Below are 25204 nucleotides of genomic sequence, written 5' to 3'. Positions count from 1 at the left end.
GATGTTGGTCACTAACACATACAGCACGCCCAAGCTGATCCCACAAGTGTTGAATCGGTTTGAGGTCTGGACTCTTGGCAGGCCGTTCCATTCTCTCTACTCCCACATTGTGGAGGTAGTCTGTGATAACCCTGGCTCTGTGGGGGCGAGCGTTGTTTCTTGGAGGATGAAGTTAGGTCCCAGATTGTGGAGATATGGGATCGCCACTGGCTGCAGAATCTCATCCCGATATCTCCCTGCATTGAGTTTGCCTTCAATGATGACAAACCTTGTTTTGCCAGTGAGGGAAATGCCTCCCCACACCATGACACTGCCCCCACCAAAAGCTGTTACTCCATCGGTGCAACAATCAGCATAGCATTCTCCGCGTCGTCTCCATACTTTGACCCTGCCATCCAACTTTGGCAGACAGAACCTGGACTCATCACTGAACGTGACATTCCCCCACATATTCAGGTTCCATTGTCTGTGTTGTCGACACCAGCGCAAACGGGCCTAACGGTGAAGGGCAGTCATTGCAGGCTTCCTGGTAGCCTTATGAGAACACACTGTTTACCATTGGCAGAGCATTTTGGCAAATTTTTCTTGGGCACTACCCACATAATCAGCTGTGCTGCTCATCCCACAAATGCATGATCCTTACAAGTTGGACATCATTGCGAAGGTAAATAAACAGGCTGTAAAAAAAGATGTAGCCTAAATAACATGATTGGGCATTACAGTGTTGAGGTTATGCATTATGACAAAAGGAGACCAGGCAAACGAAAAAAAAAGAGAAATAGCTTCGGCTTCGAGGGTTTTAAAACCAACATGAAGTGTCTCAGTATGGAGTCAGTCTTGCCTGAGATATAAATAAAGGTATGGAAGTTGAATGGTGTTTGTATATACAATTTTGTTTAATTTTTTTTTATTTATGTCTTATACTTATCTTATTTTATTTAAGTTGTAGGCAATTACAGTACATAGAGAGTGAATAGAGAGTATGGAAATGAGAATTTAAAAAGAATCTGCATAAAATCATTAAGTAGTAGCAGTAGGGGAGAGCGCACTGTAATCACTGTAATCTGAGGTGAGAACAATTTTCAAATTTTTCAACCATAAAAGTAAAAAAAAAAACTAAACTGCATTATTTATGTAATACAACTTTGATATCTTATTAATTTTTTTGTTTGTAAAAGCAGCCAGTGGTTGTATGTTGTATCCAGCTACAAACTTAAAGACTTGCCCTCATTCTCAGCCGTTCAATCGTCTTCAGCCGCTCATCTTGTTGGCACATTTTGGTCTCTCTCTCTCCTTCTTGTCGAAACACCCGGACCAGTCTGAAGGTAAGAGGTAAAGCATTCTATTTGCCTTCTGTTTCACTGCTACGCTCTCTCTACTTAATTTACAGCAAAGCTTTATTAGACGTTTCCTCATGTGTTGCCTTTTAAATTCCTCCGTTCACTTCATTTTATCATCAAGTGCAACAGTTTGTGCATGCAAAAAGCACAAACATCGAATGTCTCAGTTATGTGCATTTGCTACCAATTTCTATTTTTCTCAGCTTCAGCTCCAGGACAGCTGGAGGATCAGATTTTCACTTAGCGCCAGATCGGGATTTCCAAAACAGATTAGAGAGATTTAACAGCAGTTCACACTGAGATACGCTCAGGCTACAGCTTCAGTGTTACGCAATCATCACGTTCAAAATATCAGCAGAAATAGTGATACAGACAGAAACTGCTGTATGTATTTGAAGTAATTTGCTAAAAATGTATGGTGTTTAGGTGTCAGAAGTCATTACTGAATGTTACTTCTGGTCACTGAGGGATATTATGCACTGTTTAAAGATCATTACGTGCTAAGATATGTAAAGTAATTACTTCCCTTTTTCAATTGTATCATCGTCTCTGTATTTACTGTGTATTTATTTAACATGACAGACAGTAGTTCACATGATTCATACTCTTAACTCTTTTAAAAAAATGCCCATGTCTTGTTTATTTAACCAGTTTTATTTTACATTAAATCAGGCTATATAGTTAACTGCATCACACTCATCATTGAACAGATCATCAGTGTTGTCAGACGTAATACTACTCGAGCCAAGTTAATCATAGTGATAATAATTATCAGTGTATAAGTGTTGGGACTTCTTGAGTGCAACATACAGAGGGGGAAAAAAAAAAAAAAACTACCGACGGCTGACGGAGGAAGAAGCCGTCGGCAAAAGTGAGTGTCCTTCATAGTTTCTTTAGTGAATCCTCGACGTCAGAGTCCAAATTAAACACCTCCTGCTTCCTCTTAATATCACGCACCCCCGCGGATACTTGAGTAAAAAGAATTACCCGAGCTCACAAACATACACTTGGGATTTTTTTGAAGCACTGAAACCGACATGCTTTGGTAATTCTCTGATTTAATCATATGCATCATGGCATCAGCCAGCACACTCAAAATAAAGAAGAAAGATATATATCCTTGGTGTGCGGTTAAGGAGTCGGGGGTTAATTTGGAGCTCTGAGGGCCCTCTTCAGCTCCTCATTCAAACCTCATGGAGCATCATCACCGGGCCCTTTTTCTCCAGCATCAATAAACATTCAGGCAAAAAATAACAGATGACCGCTTTCAAAACTTCCACATCAAAGTGCTGACAAAAAATATATGTGCCTGGTTATACGAGTCACCGTTTAAATTTCTACTGTAGTTTGTTCGTACCCGTCTATTCTCTTACAGCTGAGACTGGTCATCTAGAGAGGTATTGAGTAACTAGAAGCTTCCGAGGAAACACAGAAAAAACAAGCCCTTTCAAACATGCAGAGAGGAATGTTGTGACAGTTTGGATCAGAGAGTCAGATTCATCTCAACAACAAGTTTTAGCTTAATACTTAAAAATGCTAGGTCTCTGGATAATTTACCGATTATGCTTCATAACAACATAAATAAGACATAAATATAGCTGGCTCCAGGCCAGACTCAGAAACTGGATTTACACATTTTTGAACATGAACACCTTTACTGTTTGAAGGCCTTTTTTTATGTTTCGTTTTTAGCTTCTGATCCTAATATTGATAATAGTTCATTCACGCTCATACATCTGTCCCTTTAAATTTGAACATCTGGGTCAAATTATAACCACCATTATCTTTAAAAAATAATGTTTCAAAGTGCACAGCTTCTCCACTGCATAGCGTACTCTACTGTACAGTTTCCAGCCACAGGGACGCCCACAAGAAGTTAAAGAAACTAAGTCTAGAGTATTTACAAGGCACCCACACGCCATCGAGTCTTACAACATACAGTACGTTCGAGAACTGTGGTCCATCCCTGTTTGAGAACGTTTACCACGAGTGTCACAGAAAAAGTATACAAAGCCGACTTTGCACACCTCCGAGCACTTCTAGCGTTGTCGTACACAGCAAAACACGACGAGAGACGTTCTATGCAGGTTAAGACAAATGCTAGGAATAATTTGCGACTACTCTCTGAGCCACGTCTGGTCTGGAGTGTCAGTAGCAAGCAGCTAACATCTCTACGACAGACGCATTGGGAGGACGGCGTGCAGCAGGGTATGCTGGTGTGTCACATGGTGTGAGGGATCACCTGCCGTCTGGTCAGGAGGAGATGAAGATGAAGACTTCCCTACATGAACATCGTGTGTCAGATCTACACACATCTGAATGGCAGGAAATAGAGAATGGTGAAGACATAATGGCAGCTCGACCCAACCACCTGCGTTTTGGAATGACTGGAGGATGATATGTTAGGAAGCTTAGGCTGTTCCATCACCGTCCCTTCACGGCCTGTCCATCATCTGTGCAGCCCTCGTCTCTATATTACTCCGTCTGACTCCTCCTCTGCGTGATGAATGTGAATGTTCTGGCTGCTAAGTGGGTGATTTGAGCACAGTCCATGCCACTGTGTCAGGTGTCTGTGTTTAGGTCTCTGGGTTGGGCGTGGCTAGCAGCGGCACATTGTCCCTCCTCCTCCTGCCCAGCGGGGGGCGCCTGTACTGCTCCCCGTCGGCCAGCGTCTGGGGCAGCGGCTTCCTCTTGCTCTCGGGCAGCAGCAGGATGGACAGCACGGCCAGCAGGGCCAGGGAGGAGTAGACCACGTGGTGCAGGAAGTAACCGTAGTGGTTCCTCAGGTCCATGAGCGGGGAGCTGAGGCGGCCCACGCAGCCGAGAGCCATCACGGCGCCCACACCGCTGCCCCTGTAGACACCAAGGTTAGAATAGTGTTGAATTTTCAATTAGTTTTTATTCTATTTTTGTTTTAGTTTTTAGTTTTTAGATTTTGTTTTAGTTTAGTTTGAGTTAGGTTTCAGAGTGTTTGTGCTAGTTTTAGTTTAGTTTCAGTTTTTCAGAAAGTTTTAGTTTTTACATAATTAGTTTTAGTTTGTTTTTATAAATTTAGTTTTAGTTTAACAATAGTTTTAGTTTGTTAGGGCCAGGTATAATGTCTCAGAAGTATGTAGCTATATATATGAATACAAAATACATGGAATGGCCATAATGTTTAATCTTTGCACTACTTTAGTGTCCGATGTGAAGCACTTGTGACGTAGCGGCATCTCCTGGAAGGTGAAGTTCGTTCAGTTTCTGTGGTTATACGTCACAAAGGTTGACGGAAATTCATGCCGTCTCCTTTTTTTCAGTAGTGATATATTATAGCTAAAAAACTAAAACTGAAATGAATTTACGTTCATTTTTATTTAATTTCATTTGTGCAATATTGCTTCAGTATAGTTTTAGTTTTTCTTAAAAGGATATCATTCTTATTTAGTTTCACTTTGCTAAAAATATTTTTCCCTGCTTATTTTCGTTTTAGTTTCAGTGTTTAGTTTACTATAATTACCATGGTACACACACACAACTTCCAATTTGACACATATACATACATTTAAGGAATAAACTGTATGCTAGGTTTGATTTTTCAGGTTCAGTCCCCCCTTTCTCAAAGACAAAACTCACATTCATTTCTGTATGGATGCTGTTCTGTGTTTTGCTTTGTTTTGTTTTTATTTCAAGTAAAATAGCATCCATGAAGTTTCTTATTTTATGGTAACATTTGTATAAAAAGTGTAAAAATGCCTATTGTTGCCCTGTTGTCTATGTATTAAAGTGTGTACTTATTCAAAGGAATAGTTAAACATTTTGGGAATTGCACTTTTTTAATCAAGAGTTAGATGAGAAAATAGACACCACTTTCAAAAGTGTTGAACTATTCATTTTTTCAGTATAAATTAATAACATTTATTAGAGAAATATCAGTTCTTACACGGTACTGTAAATTACCCCCCAACCGCATTTTATTCCTTAGTTTCCAAAAGACTGTTATGTAATTTTAAGAGTGATTCTAGTTAATCAGGATGTCTGAAAACTTCTCTTCATTACTAATAGATATTGATGGAAACGTCCTCTCTCTCCTCCCTCACGATTTACTGCATTTTTCATGTCCTGATTCATTTTGGCAGCACTAATGGGCTGAGCAGGCTCTTTTTGACAGAAACAAATATTCACACATTCCACACCTCAATATATTCACACAAAACTAAAATAAAGAAAGACTGCTTTAACTTTTAAATCAGTGTTGCTGAGCTGGTGTTACCTGAAGATGGTGGGCATGATCTCTGCAGTGAAGAGGATGCAGAGGAAGGCGGTGGCCTGGGAGGAGAAGAGACCCATCACTGAGAAAACTGTGATGGCCGTCTCACTGAGATCTGAAGGGGAGGAGGAAGGACAAGCATCAGGAACTATGGACTTCCTTGATGAAGTCAAGCATTTTCTGATGATATACCATGCATGCCCTGTTGATTTGAACTGATTTCCAACTGTGAATAATCTTTTCTCTAAAACTTCTATTCTCCTGTCATTAACAGTTAGACTGGGAGAGCAGGTCACCTGAAACACCGTCACCGCCCCGGTGCGACTGCCCCCTCAGCCTTTGATGCATGATTAAAGCACAGCACCTGACACAGCTTTGACTTTGCTGCCACTGCAGTGTCCTACATAAACTGAATGTCATACTAATTTTCAGCCACAAGGGGGAGACTGAGACTGAGGTGTGTTTCAACAACCACGCCGTGGAAAGACAAAGGCACCTGGAATGTATTTTTCCATTAACAGAGCTGACCTGTTTGCTTTTAATCTCACTCATAATGCATGAAGCACGACAGGAAGTCAGTGGTGTATAGACGCTCTAATATGGCCACAGAGCTAAGCCTAACATCAAATAAACTAACTTTTACCTTCAAACCTCATACAAGCCTCACATAATGTCTCTACAACAATAGAGGGTGACTTCTGGGGAGATGAAGGAGGACTGTGTCCACCTTGTTGGTAAAGACTACTAATAGCTTTCTTCATCTGACTCTAGATTTAAAACAATGTCCTGCAACTAAAGCCTGCTTACACTCCATGAGTCCCAGGAGGATCAAAGAGGCCAGCCCCGTCATCGTCATGGCGAGGAGCAGGATGCCACGGCGACCGCACCTGTCTACGGTCGCCCAGAGCAACAGCCAGGCACCGCCCCCGGCACACACAGACAGCAGGTACGTCCAGTAGAAGCTCGGGGCCGTGCCTCTGACGTCACCTCGGAAAGAGCTGTAACAGTGACTAATGCCGTGAGAGATGAATCTGAAAGAGGGAGGGACAGAAAACAAAGAGTAAGCAGTTGTGTATTTATAAGAGTTTTTTAAATAGAAAAGTGGTTCAGAACATTTAAGAATCAGTCAAAACACTTTGAGGATGAAATATGAAACTGCAGCAGCAACCGGTTCCTGTTCATAAAGTGCTACGTAAACGGAAAGGGGCTGACTCAAAACTGCAGCGTTGCTAAATTGATGTCAAGAGTGTGGGATGACTTACGAGGTGAAGCCGAGCACACACATGTTCTTCCAGATGTTCCTGCTGTGGATGAGCTCAGGGTAGGACAGGTGGGGGCGTGAGGAGGGGGCCGGGTCTGAATCCAGCTCTGCAGCAGGCAAACGGGACAAAGCAGGTTTTTTAAATTCCCGGCTCAACAACACAGAGGAAGATGACCTGACCTGGATTCTCTTTTAGATCAATAGCTCACTGTCAGTTTTATTTATCTGAGAAGAGACATGCACAGGGGGACGCGAGTTAAATCAATGTCGTCGCATTTACTTTTGGTCAAATAGAGGTTGTTTAACAGCCACTAATAGAATACTGCAGCTGCACCAGGCTTAATACAAATAGATAACACTTTATATTAACCTCCCCAATTAGCATTTATTAGCAGTATATAAACAATTAATACATGATTTATAACACTATGATGTAGTTGTAAGCAAATATATATTTTAGCCATTTAGTTGTTTATTAATGTATATGTTAATGTATATGTCAACAATATATAACACCCCCTGAGAGTAACAGATAATAAAATCAGAAAAAAAGCAGGAAAGAATGGTTCATTTTGCAATTATTATCATTATTTTTACTAGGCTGCCTCCTCTTTGTCGATTCATCGTCTAATCGGTCGTTTTCATCTTAGTCATCTAAGGGCGCTTTCACAAGCCGTAGTCCGTTTGGCTAGACCGAATCAGAGTGAAATTGATACTTTTGGTTCGTTTGCCATTTAGTCTGGTTCGGTTTCACAGTGCACAAATTAAAGCGGACAAAGTTTATAAAATAATTTGCTGAAGGGCGTGTACGAAGGAGCAAATTTTTTTTTTTCGTCTCGAGAGCTGCCACTTCTATACAGGGAATCACAGACTTTGATATAGTGCTGTCGAAGTTTTTTTCACTTTGACTCGGCACTGATCTTGAATGACTTGATAAACGTCACTATTTTGTGGACTTTATTTAGCATATTCTGTATGTTCTCTTCAACCCAGATGTCACTCAAACATGGGACTTCTGCAGAAGTCCAGGTCCGTCCTTTCCCACTCATGTTAACCTGTCGTTTACCTGTGTCCATGTCAACAAATGCCCACACAGGCAGCCTGCATTTTGGTTTACTTGGAAGCCACCTCTCGCAAGCGGTCTCGGAACAGTTGTTTTGGTCCGCACCACAGTACGACTACTACATTCACAACCACCCAAACGAACCGCACCAGAGTTCGATTAAAACTGACTAAATGTTGGCTTGTGAAAGCATCTTATGTCTTATGTCCAAGAAACTTATGAGCATATCTCTGGTAAACACAAGATTCAAAGTGGTGCTTTTGTGTGATTCTTTGTGGAGAAACTCAGTTTTACAGATCTGTCGATTAAATCAACTAATCTTAGTCTACAAAGAAGTTCTTTGATTGAGGACAGCCGTAATTCTTACACGTATAGCAGTGAGAGCTATGAGACCCCCCAAAAAACAAGGAAGTTAAGCCAGTATCAACAAATTTAACTTATGGTAGCAATGATGACACTCAACAAGAGCAAGCGCCTCACTACCTGGTAAACATGTTGACATTAGAAACATGTTGCAGAGCCCAGTGAATATCCAGCTCAGTTTATTTAGTAGCTGCAGGCCATTATGCTTTATTATAATTCCATGTGTCTTTAATAAATCATGAATTATAATTGAGCATCATTACCTGCTCTTGGTAGTGGTGTGTGATAGGTACTCATGTTTCGAAAGGCACTGCAATGAGTAACCCATAAATAATGCAGGCTTCATAAACTGAACATCCAATCAACCCGGCTGTGGTGTAGAAAAATGTGAGCTGCTCGCATTTTGAAGGAGAGAATAAGAATCTAAACTCCCACCTGTGAAGCTCTCGTCGTCCCTTATATCTCTGTTGGAGTTTCTTCTCTCAGTGAAGGAGTTCATGTCTGCAGATCTCTCTGACAGAAGGAGCCAGCGAGGAGACTCTGGAAACACCCCGGGAATGCTGCAGAAGAGACAAAACATAAGTCTGACTGGCTCACTCTTTGACATTTGCTGACATTTACCCAGCACCAAAAATAGGTAGCCAATATTTGATCGTTCGGCATGGAAAATAACCCATGGGGGTCACAAAGTAGCAGGATTCTTTATTTCTTAATCCAGCTTTTCTTCCAAACCTGCAATTCATTGCTACTAATCATACTTTAATCTCTGTTAATTTGGTTTTGAACCTGCAATGGAGGCTTATCTTGTAACAGAGGCCTTAGAGGGACTGGGGACCTTAAACAAAGTACTCCTAATGCATTCTGACATGAACTAAAAGGCTCAATGTGACGAGGGGATTGGAATCAATACGATCCAACAAAGCTTTCAGCCTTCAGCATTTTATCAAAAGACTATCAGGTTCCTTCACTCTCTTGTCCCTGCAGTTTCACACGACAATAAACACGTGCATACTTGTGACCATATAGGTACACAGACCACAAGAAGATCTAAATACAAAAATAAAAGCTAAAACTGAAAATTTAATAAAAGAAAAACAGAAACACCAGAAGCTTAGAAACAAATAATCGGACACGTGGACGAACAAATATTCACACACTCGTACCCGAAACTGAGGAAGAGTGTTAGCGGTGCGGCGCCGGCTCCCAGCAGGCCCCTCCAGGATTGGCAGCCCAGGGCGACGGCGAGCAACAGTAGCTGTCCGGCTACAGTCATCAGCCCGGCCAGCATGGTCACCGCCAGCCTCAGAGACGGTTCACACAGCTCTAGACCTGACAGTCGCACACAAACATCGACCCTTACAATTCTGGTTTCATCAGCTTCAGCTGCACCTTGTGTTTAGGGTCGTGTCTAGAAGGTAACACGTTATTTGGGAAAGTCTCGCAAGATGGTTAAGGATAGGCATTGACCTTGAATAGTTTAGGGTAGGATAAGTTGCCGACAGCAAGTCTCACAAGAGTTTTTTCAAGTTTTTGAAATTTGAGAGTAACCTTCTAGACACAAGTTTAGTGCTCATTAGCAAATATTAGCATGCTAACACACTAAACTAAGAAGGTGATGGTAAACAAGTATGTCAGCGTTGTTATTGTGAACATGTTCACATGCTGACATTAACATTTAGCTCAAAGCATTGCTGTGTCTAATTACGGTCTCTCAGATCCGCTAATATGGCTGTAGACTCTTAAGCTTGTTTGATGAATCATTCTACTAAAAACTAAACATCCTTCAACTGTTGAAATACTCACGAGTGATGTACATAGTGAGGTAGACTCCCGCACTAGCTGCCGCCAAACAGAAACGCATGACGATGAAGATGGAGGGGTACGGAGAGACACACACCAGCACCCCAAACACCACCGACAGGGTCAGAGAGGTCAGCAGAGTCTTGGATCTGCCCAGCCTGCAGTGGAAACAGAGATATGGACTGAAAACCACCTGACCGACACATTGACACATGTTTTTAAAACAACTACTGCAACTTATTAATAAATAAAAATGGGATTATTGTTGATCTACCATTCTAAAAGTCTCTTTGGTCATTTTAATCATCAAAAAGAAACCGGGAAATTTTAATCCAAATCAAGATAAAAAACATAAAACCAAGATGTACAACAGCAGGAAATGATAATGTAAGTGCTGATTATGCAAGAGCAAAAACACTAGTTTCACATGTTTAAATATTAACAGCAAGAGAGTTGGGAACAGAAAATAGGACAACGGTCTACTGTGTATAGAAACGATAAGCTACAGTGGAAAACCAGTGGGAACACTACTCTCTACAACACTTTTACAGCATCATGAACATTAATGTCTCTACCACATTCCTAGTTTCATGTAATTTGTAAATAATTCAGACAAAATGAAAAATTAAATCAGACAAATGTTATTAACAATATTAAGAGCCCATAATTCCAAAATTAACAGAGTTTTGAGGCCTGATTTTTGTCAAATTGAATTCACATTTTAAGATGAGTTCTAAGGAGCTGCAGAAAACCTGTTCATATATCACATAAACATGAAAACCTTCCAGTAGAAATGTTGCAACCGCAAAGAAAAAAATATAAATAGAAAATATAAATGCATCTTCAAAGCAGCTCAAGTGTGAAGAATAACTGATCTCTAAATGTGATTTTCAGCTGCATGCGGGTGCAGCACTTTCCGAGCGGCAGATTAGCACTGTTCCCTTTTCTTCTTTGAACGTTCGTTCCCAGGAGGCAGCATTAATTCACTTGTCTTCACAAACAGATGCTATGCTCAATTGGTCAGCAAATTAATGAAGGCTGTTAGCTGATTAAACTGGCATCGTCTCCCTCACAATTCCGCCCCAAACTACTGCTTTTCCCCCCGTGTGATTTTCAATCCGACAACACAGCAGACACAGGCTGGATCTATTACGTCAATTATCGGAGGTGCTTGGGTTGTTGAGCCTAATGCAGACTGCAGAGCGTGACGTCCTAAAATGTGGCAGAATAAAGCATGCACATGCAAAAAGGCTTACACTCTCTAAGTGTTCGTGTCATGTCGTGTGTTGTATGTGAGGTTTTGAGGTAGTGAATCTTGCAACGTAAGGACAAGAGGCTGAAGATTGAGGAACAAAGTGATTTAACATCACAGATGTTATGCAGATGGATGGACGGATTGTGTCATAGTCTTAGATTATTTGTGGCATGCTATGAAAAACCCCAGACAAGCTTTCCAAATTGACACAGTAACCTATTAACAGAACTACTTGGGTTGCATGTCTGGACCACTTCAGCCTGCAACACGTGCATGCGTGTATTACCTGTCAGCGGCGTAGCCCAGGCCGAGACAGCCAGTCAGGATGCCCAGGATGAAACACACCTCCTCCACCGGGACCAGCCAGTACTGACCGCACACCAGATCCCACTGGACAGCACAGACACAAGAGGGAAGAGGACAGAGCAGTTAGTTATTATCTGTTCAGGTTAGCACAACAACATTCACGTTAGAGAACAGCAAGTCATCAGGTAGACGATCATCACCACACATGTGGCGCAACAGGAGAATAGAAGCGACAAGAGAGGCTGGTGGATACAAAAGGAAGACCTAACCAATAAAATCCAGATGTGCACACACTGGAATAATGTTTCATTACTATTAAAACCAACCAAAACTTATACAACGGCTTTTCTACTCCAGTGCCTACCCAAATTATTTATAATATGAATTATTCTGACTATTATTTTTTGATTAATCGATTTATCAATTAAAGGTGAGAAAAGGGTGAAAAGAAGAGAGTGCAAGGTGAGGTCTAAAACCCAAATATATCCAATGTTTTGTCTATTACAACGATAGAAACAGGAGATCATTACGTTTGAGAAAGTATAACCACAAACTGTTTGACTTTCTTTCTTGATGAATAACTTAAAAGGGATAGTTTGGGTGATTTGAAGTGAGGTACTTATCCATAGTCAGTGTATTACCTACAGTAGATGACAGTCGGCACGCCCCCAGTTTGGAGAAGCAGACAGGAGTTACCGCACTGAACCAAACTAATGTGGACGGGGCCGGCAGCAAAACCTATTTTAGCCATCTAAAAGAAAGGCCCACCTAAATAAGTCAATATCAGTTTAAGTGTACACTATATATAGAATATTTCTGCTGGTTTACTTTGCCGTGAGATAGCTATACAGTTTATTTTTCCAACGGGTAACTGAAGCGGTTATCTATGCTCTCATCAAAGCAACCAGACTCCATTGAAAAAAAACCTGTAATTTCACCTCGCTGAACACGGAAGTTCCTGGTTTACTGTCACACGATGACACAAACAAACTAACCAATCGAGGCAGCGGTAGACCAGCAATTTTCCCCACTAAAATTGCTGTTTTTTTTCAATGGAGTCTGGTGAGTACATAGATGGATACAACGGCTTCAGTTCCCTGTCGGAAAGGGCTGACTGACGGCAGGGTAAACAAGCGAAAATATTCTAAATATAGCGTGCCCTTAAACTGATATTGATTTTTTTAGGTGGAACTTTCCTTTATGCGGCAAAAATATGTTTTGATGCTAGATCCGTCCACAGCAGTACATTGCTTTGGTTCTGTGCGGTAACTCCTGTCTGCTTCTCCAAACAGGGGGCGTACCGACCATCATCTACTGTAGGTAATACACTGACTATGGATAAGTACCTCATATTACCCCACTTCAAAACATCCGAACAATCCCTTTAAATTCATTAACCGATAACCAAAATAGTCTGCGATTAGTTTTCTGTGATTCGGCCTGCTATGTTTACCCAAAATCACTATCAGTATTAACAGTTTCTAAACTGTAAATAAAAGTATTTTGTAGATAAAATTCATATTATTTGTTTACCCTCAAATGATGACTGAATAGCAGACTATATGGTAAACTGGTTAATTGTCAGTAAACTCATTAAGGAAGTTGGCGTACACAGAAGAAAGAGGACAGCTCACACCTAATTTACACCTTTTTTTACACAAAAAGACAAGTATCTTACAAAGAGAGCTTCAGAGAGAGAGAGTTTGAAATGTGTTGCCTTCCTATCTGCATCTTTTAAAGCCCCAAGCCAAAATTTATAACATCACTGAGCATTCACATTGACTATTAGCTTGACTTACTCTTGAAGAAATGTGCCTCTGGCAAATTAAACTGCTAACTTAATTAATTAATTCAACGGTGCAAAACAGTCGGCCCCATTTCATTTATTCACAGAGCAAATTATTATCATTATTCAATTACTTCACAGAGATGATGCAAGAAAATGAGTTTCTGGTCCTTTTTTGGATATAATAACTCTTTTACTGTTTGTGTTTTGATAAATAATGATGATTAAAACGGAGATCACAGGCTGAGAGAATGACGCAGTATAAAGCCTTCAGGATCCTCTAGACTCATAATACAAACACAGGAAGATGTAACCTCATAATATGACTGTGGATGTGGTGATAACAATGTATTAATGTAATTATTAGTAGTACTAGAAGCAGTAGAAGTAATAGTAGTAAATAGTAGTAACAGCAGTGTGACAGTTGAATGCATTTACTGCGGGACTGTACGTAATAGTGCATCCACATGGAAAGTCAGCACGTGTTAAAAACACAGATATCTGCTCTCAGATCTGCGTTTTAATCACATTAAGCCGACCCACTGATTTGCATTATCAGCTGAGCTCTGCTAATGTCGCTGTCTGCTGGCTGCTGAAAGCAAAATGATTTTAATGATGTAGAGCGGGAGAGGGAGAGCAGAGGGCCGGTGATGAAAAAAGGCCTTACATAATTGGAGCCCGTGCACAGACACATAAAAGCCTGTCACATAATATCAGCTGTCCTGTTGCTGAGGCTCAGAGCCACACCAGCCGGGGTAAAGGACAGCATAGCAACCCAAGGTGCTCATACGGGAGGAATGCTTGGGACAACAGAGAGGAGGGTAAAATGCAAACAAATGACGTTGTAAACTCCCCGAACTGGTTTTAGGAATGAGGCTGAGGCACCAATCAGGTATGTCCATTTCGTAAGGACTGAGACCTGCAACCATTTCCTCCTTTTACATTTCTGACTGAAACAGAGCCTCGCTGCTAATGTGTGATGAACTCAGGTGACACTTTATTCATATTTCGTAGTAATGTCTGCCGTTGGTTAGATCCAGGACTAGAGAGGTTTTAGAACAGAGAGGGGTTATAGATGTGGGTTTTTTCAGCTTGAAAGCAACAAAAATCTTATTATGATATATATAATTTTACATAACAATCACTATATGGTGATATAGTAAATTGAATGGAAAAATATCTTCAGAAACTATTTCTTATGTTTAATCTGACAAATCAATAGTATTCCAATAAATGGAAAACTGCCCTAAAGCAGTCAGCTTATTGAGTTTCAATATTGCCCCCAAATGCCTAATATACCCAGATATATCAAAGATATAGCTACTACCAGAGGTGGCACCAAGTCATTGTTTTGCAAGTCATAAGTCTTAAGTCTTTGTATTGAGTACAAAGTCAAGACAGACAAGTCCAAAGTCGAGTCCCAAGTCAAGACAGACAAGTCCAAAGTCAAGTCCCAAGTCAAGACAGACAAGTCCTAAGTCAAGTCCCAAGTCATGACAGGCAAGTCCAAAGTCAAGTCCCAAGTCATGACAGGCAAGTCCAAAGTCAAGTCCCAAGTCATGACAGGCAAGTCCAAAGTCTTAAACTTTGAGTTTTGAGTCCTAAACAAGTCATAATGCGCTCTTCACCAAATGTAATGTCGTTTTAACAACAGAGTAACTGCCGCTCAGTGACGTAACGCTCCTTCTTCATGGTTTTCTCCTGCAACTTGATTGGATGCTGTCGGATTGGTTCAAACTTAGTGGATCTGGGGAATTAAGTGTACGATAATCAAATGCAAATCCCAATAATATTCACCAAAATCAAAGAGTCCAGAGTTCAACAAAAAAAGCAACCAGAGATAGAAATTTAGTTTGTTCAGTTACATTTTTTCCCCCACGAGTAAATCCTCCTCCCAAACAAATCAATAAAGAATTGCTCAAAAAGTAGATAAACCAACATCTCCAATGCTGTCAGAGTTACCTCCAGTACCAGGCAGTTGATTGTCTTCGTGCACACGTTTTAAAATAACATGCATTTTAATCTTTGGGCTTGGGAGGCAAGGTAGGCATCAAGTATTTTCAAATCAAAAGGCTCAAGTCCACGTGAAGTCACGAGTCGTTTGGTGTTAAAGTCCAAGTAGACTTGCAAGTATTTATTTATTTGGCTAAGTCAAGACTAAAGTCATCAGATTTGAGACACTTGAGTCCAAGTCATGCAACAAGTCCACACCTCTAGTTACTACCAGCGGCTGTGGCTCAGAGGGTAGAGCAGGTCGTCCACCAATCTGAAAGTCGGTGGTTCGATCCCCGGCTGCACGGTCACATGTCGATGTGTCCTTGAGTAAGACACCGAAGACAACCGAAGTCATCGGTGTGTGAATGAGTATTTAGATTAGATCCTGATGGGCAGGTTGGCACCATCAGTGTGTGAATGGGTGAATGCTGACATGTACTGTAAAGCGCTTTGAGTGGTCGGAAGACTAGAAAAGCTCTATATACAGTAAATGTAAGTCCATCCATTTACTATGTAAATGCTATGTAAACATCTCATGATCATCAACTCTAATGATGGCAGGAAGTGTCTGTGCATTAGCCCGTAGATCCACACAGGATAGAGATGTTAAGTGGAGTTTGCCTCTAGTGAAGCGACACAGTATTTATTGATCGGTGGCCTAGGCGAAACTGATCAGAGGCCCTCCTGCTTCCTGCTCACCAGACTGCCAGCTCAGCAAAGCGAAGCAGCACTGGAGGAACAGATCATCATGACAGCAAAAAATACTGTCTGAGCTAAATGTGACTTTGAGAGCCAAAATATGTCTGTCTCCATGTCACTCTCAGTATATAAAATGAGAGGTGGACCAGACTGTATGCATGCTCTTACTGTATGTCCATAAGAAAGCATTTGCTGCTATATGCTTCCTTTGGCAGCGGTTATGTCCCCTCAGCTTGCTGCAGTGATGTGGGTGGATTACCAGCAAACTGCCCTAATAGTAATACCATGGCCTGGAGCGCTGGGTGTGGCTCCCACATCCAGTAGGCACCAGAAATAAAAACAGACACACAGGCCACAGAGTGACCAGCCTGAGTGGAAAACTGTGAGCAGCTGGCTGAGGCTCTGTTAAAGACATTAACAAGAGCTATTCAATGTTTTCACTATGAAATCCAGCTCTGAGAGGAAATGCAGGTTGCAAGTCAAACAAGCAGTGTACACAGTGACACATTAATGCAGCGACACAGCATTTACCTGCTGTATTTATCACATTGGCTACCTGATATCACAATTCAAATACATGTATAACACAGGATGCTGGTTGCTTTCATGAATATGAACAGCAGGAGTAGCTTTTTACAACAGCTAGTCATTTGAGAATCAGACAAAAATCTATCATTTCATTGAGAAGCATGAAGCATGAGCTCCACTGGCAACCTGAATAGATTGTTTTTCTCTCATTTGGTACAACCCTCTAAGAGCATTGCTTGTGTGGTTATGAGCATAAGAGGAAAAGAAACCACCTGAAATTGTTGATATGGGGTTATTTTTCGAACCTGTCAATACTCCTGGTGCTTTTTTTAGGGCATATAATGAGATTCAAAATATTCCCTCTTAGTTCCACTGTAGCTTATCTTCAACCTGTGTGCTGTTTAAATAAGAAAAGAAGTGTTGCAGTTAAAAAGGTTAAAAGATACAGTTGTGGCCAGGAGGTTCATATCCTCAGAGCAGGGAGGCAAATTATTTAAATTCCCCGATCCCTGCTTTGTGAACAGAGGTGCCGACAAGCAAGACAATCTAATGGACCAGTCCTATGTACAAATTGCTGCCATTCATATTCCAAAGCATAACCTTTAAAATCAAGATATTTCCTTAACCTTTGTGTTATTTAAGTATACTATCTCTCTTTCTACGTCAGTGGTAATCTGGTTGTGAGCAGGGATCGTTCTTTCTTAGTGACGTATTTAAGATCTCTTCATAAATCTCTCTCTCTCGTGGCCCTTTCAATTCAACGCAGTGACGTATGTAAAAACACACATTTCTGTAGAAAATCCCTCTTAGTGGATTAGTTGACTGATCAATTGTTTTGGTCTTAGTTGACTAAGATTTCTATAGTCGATAGCTAATTTTTTATGCTTTTTCATGCTGAATGACTTATTTCTAAGAAACTTATGAGCACATCCAGGGTTCATTGTTAATGTTTTTTCCCCATTTGTCCGGTCAGTCAGAAATCTACTTGCCCAAAGTCAGCTTTTACTAGCATGTTTAATCTTTATTAAGTAAATAAATCTGGAGTTTTGCCCAAATCATCTAATGCAAACAAAATACAGGATAATGCTCGCTTGCACTTCAGCTCATAAACTTTGTTTCACCCACTGCCATTTTCTCGCAAGTGCCCAATCGGTACTGCGCATGTACAACTCTCAACAGAGATGAAAAGGACGCAAAATGGTTCACTCCTTAGCTACTTCCATCATGAGCTCCAGAAAAAAAAATTTTTATTTCTTTTTACCGCTTGCCTGATCAGGCAAGTGAATTGCTAAATTTACTAGCCCACTGTTATATTTGACTTGCCCTGAGCAAGCGGGCAATCCTTGTTGTTGAACCCTGATATCTCTGGTAAACACAAGATTTAAGGTGGTGCTTTTGTGTGATTCTTTTTGGAGAAACTCAGTTTCACAGATCTGTCGATTAAATCGATTAGTCGACAAAATCGTACGAGTGTCAGTCGACTAAGAATTTCTTTGGTCGAGGACAGCACAAGACTGAACGTTAAACTGGCTCCACAACCCTCCTGTCATGGCTGAATGGAAGTCTGATGAACAACTTATGATTGTGATTCAGCATATTGTGTTCTTCCTTGTCAAAACCTGGTGCCCTACATTACAAACAATGCCATTAACCGGGGAAAGTTCAGTTGGAGATTCGGGTGCTAGTAGCGACGAATGTTGCTTCGTGCCTCTATTCTGAAGCAGAGATGAGGAACTTGGCGCACTACAGAGGTCTGGTATCACTTCTCGCTAATGCCACATGAAGACACAGAGAGTGAGAGGGTGAGTGTATGAGAGACACTATATCTTATCTATATCTGATCTCCAAAATCTCCGAGGAATGCACCAACAAGGAAGAGCTTTCACAACAACTCCTGTCCCCACACAAGCATAACAAAATGTCACTTAAAAAGTTAGTAAATTAAATGCTATGATGTATTATAAACTAGCAAGATCCAAAGCTCTACAAACCACCAGTAGAAGACTTTTTCCGACTCACAGTTACAAATATGTGCAGCTAAAGTTTAGCAGGGTGTTGCAAAAAAGGAAGGCTGCATGCTCAGCAAGACCCTCCTGTGGATGAATACAGGATTAAAAAAGAAACAACCGTTTCAGCATTTTAAGGCCCTAAATCCATACATAAACAAAAAAAGGTAGCCCTCCCGCAGAAAGCCAAAACATTGAACTAAGACAGGACCGTAATTAGAGAGTTCAGGGGGATGCCAGGCCGGAGCTTTACCTCAGTAACGATGTTTCTCCTCAGCCCTTCTGTGACGTTGTAGTCCCAGCCGGCCTCGCAGTCCACCACTGCTGACTGGCTGCCGTTGACGTACTGCTTACACTGGGACCGGCCCCCGCTGTCCCCGGGCCTCTCCCCCTTCTCCCAGGGCAAGGAGGCGTTCAGCACCTCAGGGGACGGCAAGGGCCCCGGCAGGTGGCAGTGGTGGGGCGGCGAGAGGGTGATGAGGGGGTCGGAAGAGAGCAGGAAGGCCAGGAAGAGGTTGGGCAGGATGGAGAGAGCGATCAGAACCCTCTGCTTCTTCCTGCCCAGAGCCAGCACCATCACCTCCCCCGTGGGAGGCAGCGAGGGCGGGGCGGGGAGGGAGGAGGAAGAAGGGGCCGGAGAGGAGGGAACCGGGGAGGAGGGGAGGGACGGAGGGGGAGCGGGGCACGGGGATGGGGAGACCAGAGGGGGAGAGTCCGGGGATGTCATCATTGGGGGGGGGGGTTAAAGGTAGAGGTGGGGGGAGGTTGTGATGGCAGAGGGGGAGAGAAGTGGGAGAGCTCTGCGGAAGAAAAAGAAATACACAGCGTTATTCTATAGTTTAATAAGTACATTTAAATGAATAACCTTTTTCACTGAAGCACGGGTGAAATTAATGACGACTGAATTCCATTTAGCTGCTTCAGTTTCAGGGTCCTGGTGTTTATTCACAGTATCGACATCTGAATATAGTTAGATATTAGACATAATGGCATTACTTCGATGCTCGTGTGTACATGTACCAGCCATGTGGTATATATAGCCTGCCTGCCGCACCACACGTTGCACGTAATTTGGTGGAGTAACACTCATGTGAAAGTTCACAGTAACGTTGTCCAACGGTTCCAGAGTCAGAGGGGAGGGGACACACTGGGTCCTTTCACACTGAGACTACACTATTTTAAATACTGAGCAAATATCTGACCACACATTCCTACTGAACAGAAGAATACTGTATACATACAGGAGCACATTATTGACATACTCCAATTCTGTCCACCCACAGAGTAAAAATGAGTATTATGAGATCATACCTGTACTCTAAGAAAATGCGACCCAGTTCTAGAGCTGCAACGATTAATCGATTAGTTGTGCACTATTAAATTAATCGCCAACTATTTTTGATAATCGAATAATCGGTTTGTGTAATTTTTTTAAGAAAAAAAAAGGTATAAATTCGTTGATTCCAGTTTCTTAAAAGTGAATATTTTCTGGTTTCTTTCTTCAATAGCGATACCTGGGCTGGGTTGGGTATCTGTCAATACAAAGTAGTGATCCGATACCAGTGTTTTATTAATAGGCTGTATGCCTCACTGTGTGGAAGTGACTGGGATCCTTTTTCAAATCAATCAAATTTACTGAAATGTTATTTATTATTAAAATAATTAATCGTATACCAACTACTTGGCAAAAAAAATCTTCAAAATTAACAGGAATTATAATTCAGGTGTAAACCTTTTTAATGCAGCAACAAACTGGTCAAATCTTACACAGGAATCAAAATCCCAGTATATAATATACATAGTATATAAACAGAAGTGAATTGAATAGATCGGACCCATTGTCACCGATACCCAATCCAGTTATTTGAGTCAGTTTCGGTCCGATATCCAATCCGGTATCGGTGCATCCCCACTATTTTGATAATCCGTTAAACAGTTTGAGTAACTTTTTTAAGAAAAATAAAGCAAATTCTCTGACTCCAGCTTCTTAAATGTGAATATGTTCTGGTTTCTTTACTCCTCTGTGACAGTAAACTGAATATCTTTGAGTTGTGGACAAAACAAGTAATTTAAAGACGACATCTTGGGCTTTGATTGACATTTTTTCAACATTTTATAGACCAAAACAACTAATCGATTAATTGAGAAAATAATCAACAATGAAAATAATCGTTAGTAATTAATAGATAAAGAAGATTATTGTTAGTTATAGCCCTATTCTCATTTTCATTTTATTGTGCCTTTTTTATCCTGATATTTCAGTGGTTTATTGTATTGTTCTTGTGTCCTTCTTTTTGCTGGGTCCTGATCCCAGTAGGCCTTTGGGTACTCTTTGTCATGTTTTTGGTATGTCTGTCTCTTGTCTGCGCTCTACCTTATTGTCAATACGGATGCCATCCTCTATTTTTGCTGCAAACAAATCTACCTACGGCTACAAATAAGGTCACCTGAACCTGAACCTGCCATTCAGACCCACTGATCTGCTTTCAATATGGTTTATAAATACACTAGCTATACAGGTTATAGGCCTAACACAAAGCTTTGTCATATCAAGACGCCCAAGTTGTAACACACAAAGACTCCAGTCAAAAGAGGTTTTTCAAGTGCTGTCATGGATACATGGGGGAGACAGAAACAAAATGTATAAATAACAGTGAATGTTTCAAATAAGGGTTGTGGGTTAAACCCCAAACCAATGGGTATATAAAAGCCCTGAAATGATGTGGTGTTTTGAGAGCAAAAGGGAGCCCTTCCCTCTCTCAGTATTACAGGCTGCTCTCTGTGTGCTCCCAGACAAAACAAGACATTTGAAGACGTCATCTCGGGCTTTGATTGACATTTTTTCCCCATTTTATAGACAAAAACAACTAATCGATTAATCGAGAAAATAATCAACAATGAAAATAATCGTTAGTTGAGTTCAGACTAGGGAAAGAGAGCTGGAATTATTAGTCAATCACCATTTTCTGACATTCATATAGCCCAAACAATTAATCGATAAAGAAGATTATTGTTAGTTGTAGCCCTAATTCAGACCCACTGATCTGCTTTCAATATGGTTTATAAATACACTAGCTATAGGTTAGAGGCCTAAAATCACAAAAAGGAGGATTATTTTGTTGTCAAGTGCTGTCATGGGTACATGGGGGGGAGACAGAAACAAATGTATAAATAACAGTGAAAGTTTGTTGTTGTTTTTTACATTTATCCTTTGATATTGCAATATATTGTTATTAATTGTTTTTTAATTGTTTTTTTGTTTTATTGACACAAATTAATTACTTCTTTATTGTTTTCTTCCATTTACATGCATGTTCTTTTTAAATATCTATATATATTGTAATTTGCTTAATGAATTGTATACATGTATATATATGTTTTTATTTTGTTCTTTTTTTATTAGTATTTATTATTGAATTGACGCTTTGGCAATATTGTTCACCTGACAGTCATGCCAACCTTATTCCAAACATCACCCAAACCAAATAGGTTAATTCTGTATACATTTCTTTATTTTTTGTTTATGTGTAATATTTATTATGCCTGCTATGTTTTATATATAAGATATTGTTTATATTGTTTGCTTCCACGATTTGTAAATTTTTTTGTTGTTGTCGTAGTCTTCATTTTAGTCTTAATCGTTGTTGAATTGAATTTAATTGGTGTGTTTTCTTTTTTTTTTTTGGTGTAAATTCCCTGCTTCCTTTATTCAATTATTTATTGACTCTTTACCAATAGGCCTGCATTTACCAATTTCATTAACATTATTGTATAAAATGATTATTGAATTTGAAGCATGACATGGGATTAAAAACACTGGGTTGTGGGTTAAACCCTGAAATGATGTGGTGTTTTGAGGAGCAAAAAGGTTGGTGTGTCACTCAGCAATAAATTCCTGCTTCCTTTATTCATTATTTATTGACTCTTTACCAATAGGCCTGCATTTACCAATTTCATTTACATTATTGTATAAAATGATTATTAATTTTGAAGCATGACATGGGATTAAAAACACTGGGTTGTGGGTTAAACCCTGAAATGATGTGGTGTTTTGAGGAGCAAAAGGGAGCACTTCCCTCTCAGTATTACACAGCCTGCTCTCTCTCTCTCTGTGTGTTTGCTCTCCCAGTTGAGGAGCAGGAATGTGAACAGCCTGTTCAGCTCCTCAGACCTCAGCAGCCTCCTCTGTCTGGTGCACATGGTGCTCCTCTAGTGTTTTCCTTTTGCAGGAACACACAGGGCCAGGAAGTCTTGCAAAAAAACAGGAATTACATAAGAGCTTTTTACACAGGGGGGGCTGTTCTGGCCCTCTGTGGAAGAAGTATTACCACAATAATAGAGAGTGTGTGAGGAGAATAACATTATAATGTAGGAGGGTGAAGCAGCAGCAGCAGCTGGGCCAAGACTCACCTGCTCTCTGCACACACAGCTGCTGCTATGGATACTGTTACTCACCCTTTAATGTGTTGTCAAGGTGTTGTCAAGGTGTTGTCAAGGCGTCCAGAGTAGTTTCACCGTGTCTCCTCCGTGTCTGCTTTGTCTGTTATATGAAAAGACATGTCTGTCCTGGAGAAGTGTTGAGACAAGCAGAGGACACTGGACTCTCCTGTTAGCCTCACTGAGAGGAGCTGCTGATGCTAGACTCGTCTCATACTGTGTAGTCCTCGTTTCTGCTTGCAGACAGCATACAAGATGATTAAATGAGGCATAATTGTGTCCGACAGCAACCTTTAAAGGGGAAACGCGTCGTCAGTCAGTCGGTGGCGGACAAAGAGCGGCTGGAAAGCTGCATTGAGGAGAAGAAGCCTGTTTGGTTAGAGACGAACGAGCAGGTCTGCCGGGCGACTCGGAACACTTCGGCACAGCTCGGGTATATCCGTCAAAGGCGACGTCACCTCGGCTCACTGCTGTCAAAGATCGTCTATGATAAAATAGGTGTGTCACTCAGCAATAAATTCCCTGCTTCCTTTATACAATTATTTATTGACTCTTTACCCATAGACCTGCATTGATCATTTTCCATTTATATTATTGTATAAAATGATTATTGATTTTGAAGCATGATATATGATGAAAACACTTAAAGAAACACTTTTGTGTCAATTTAATTCATTTCAATTTATTTTTGTATAGCGTCAAATCATAACAGAAGTTATCTCGAGACGCTTAATATATAATGCATTTTATACATTATTAATATTTCATATGATGAAACGTGACATTTCAGGTCATTTCTCAAAACCCCAAAAATAAATCAACATTGTCCTGCTGAGCTAACATACAAATACAAATTTCAAGAAGCAATTTGGGGAAACTGAATTTTTTATTACATAACATGTTCGGCTGGTGGTTGTGTCAGTTTCTCATCATTTGTTAGTAACTTGTCCAGCAGACTGGGTCAGTTGAATCCTTTTCTTTTAAAATAATATTAGAATTACACAGAAAACAAAGTTCCTTCACTTTTGTGTCACTTTTGTGTCACTTTTGTGTCACTTTTGTGCAATGTAAATATTGTAAATCTACTGTTACAGATATGTGCAATAACATATGCTGATCACTCTGTGCAATAATTATATAATTATCTGACAGACACTTTGTGCAATAATCTTGCAAAACTGTCATCTCATCAATATACATATTGTATTTTTATATTTTATATTGTATTATATTTTATATTTTTTATATCTATATTGCACTATCTCTTTTTTTATTGTATTATCTTTTCATTAGCAACTATGGGATTGTCACAATCTAATTTTGTTGTACAACACAATGACAAAAAAAGACTTGAATCTTGAATCTAAAAGTTACTTTTAGGATCCCCAAATTATTATGAAAACAACAAAGACTCCTCTGACTCTGGGGACTGGTACAATGAATTATTTTAAGTATTAGTACTCATTATACAAATAGGCTAGTACATTTTAAATAAAGCACTATGTAGCCTACACTCAGCTATTTATTTCCATAAATAAAAAGTTATCACGTGTGTTTTTATTGGATTGCAAGTACCTCACATTATCTTCCAAAATTCTGCACACATTGTTGTATTACTGACTGTTGTCTAGCTGTAAATTGCTGGATATAACGATTATTATTGGATTAGTAATATAAATCTATTCCAAATTATTATATCCAAATGATATAAATTGCATTTCTCTAGACAAGAAAAGCAGGAAGAGGAAAGTAGAAGAGCCCACCAGACACACATTGTTTAGGACTCTTGCTATAATGTGATTTGCAGAAAGCTTCTTATTGCTTACATTATGACCTACTAATTATGCCTTGTTGATATATTAATTCTTCATATGTTGTTTTAAGTTGTACACCCTTCTGATGTTGGTAGAGCATATGCTTTTTACTCCAAAGACTTCAGTAACCTTTAGTTATTTTTTGTTGTTGTTGTTGTTGTTGTTTTTTGCGAGAGTTTTTGTTAAGAAACCTAGAGTTACAGATATTTTAACTTGTGTATTTCATTTTTATTTTGGTCAAAAGTAATGGTGGCATGGAGGAGGTTTACAAAGAAATGTTTATTTAAGCGTATACTTGGTCAGTG

At 40.2% G+C, this 25204-nt stretch overlaps 1 protein-coding gene across 1 annotated transcript; it reads right to left on the bottom strand.

Moving 5' to 3' along the window:
• Positions 1 to 1890: 1890 nt before the first annotated feature.
• Positions 1891 to 23573, bottom strand: slc22a17 (solute carrier family 22 member 17). Its single transcript, XM_074622502.1, has 10 exons — positions 23104 to 23573; positions 18902 to 19448; positions 11615 to 11718; positions 10077 to 10231; positions 9437 to 9602; positions 8709 to 8833; positions 6849 to 6954; positions 6394 to 6617; positions 5590 to 5701; positions 1891 to 4193 (listed from the first exon to the last, which is right to left on the bottom strand). Exons 2-10 carry the CDS (start codon positions 19376 to 19378, stop codon positions 3917 to 3919), a joined length of 1746 nt encoding a protein of 581 aa, XP_074478603.1. The 5' UTR covers positions 19379 to 19448; positions 23104 to 23573; the 3' UTR covers positions 1891 to 3916.
• Positions 23574 to 25204: the final 1631 nt, after the last annotated feature.

Source organism: Sebastes fasciatus, chromosome 21, assembly GCF_043250625.1.
Source record: "Sebastes fasciatus isolate fSebFas1 chromosome 21, fSebFas1.pri, whole genome shotgun sequence".
Classification (NCBI taxonomy): Eukaryota; Metazoa; Chordata; class Actinopteri; order Perciformes; family Sebastidae; genus Sebastes; species Sebastes fasciatus.
The sequence above is the reverse complement of the archived record's forward strand: the minus strand, read 5'-3'. Positions and strand labels throughout refer to the sequence as shown.

Coding starts and splice junctions, on each gene's coding strand:
- slc22a17 (XM_074622502.1), bottom strand. CDS start 19,378: ATGATGACATCCCCGGACTCTCCCCCTCTGGTCTCCCCATCCCCGTGC. Junction 10,232..11,614: donor CTGGGCTACGCCGCTGACAG/GTAATACACGCA, acceptor TTTCCACTGCAG/GCTGGGCAGATCCAAGACTC. Junction 4,194..5,589: donor ATCATGCCCACCATCTTCAG/GTAACACCAGCT, acceptor TGGTGTCTACAG/GGGCAGCGGTGTGGGCGCCG.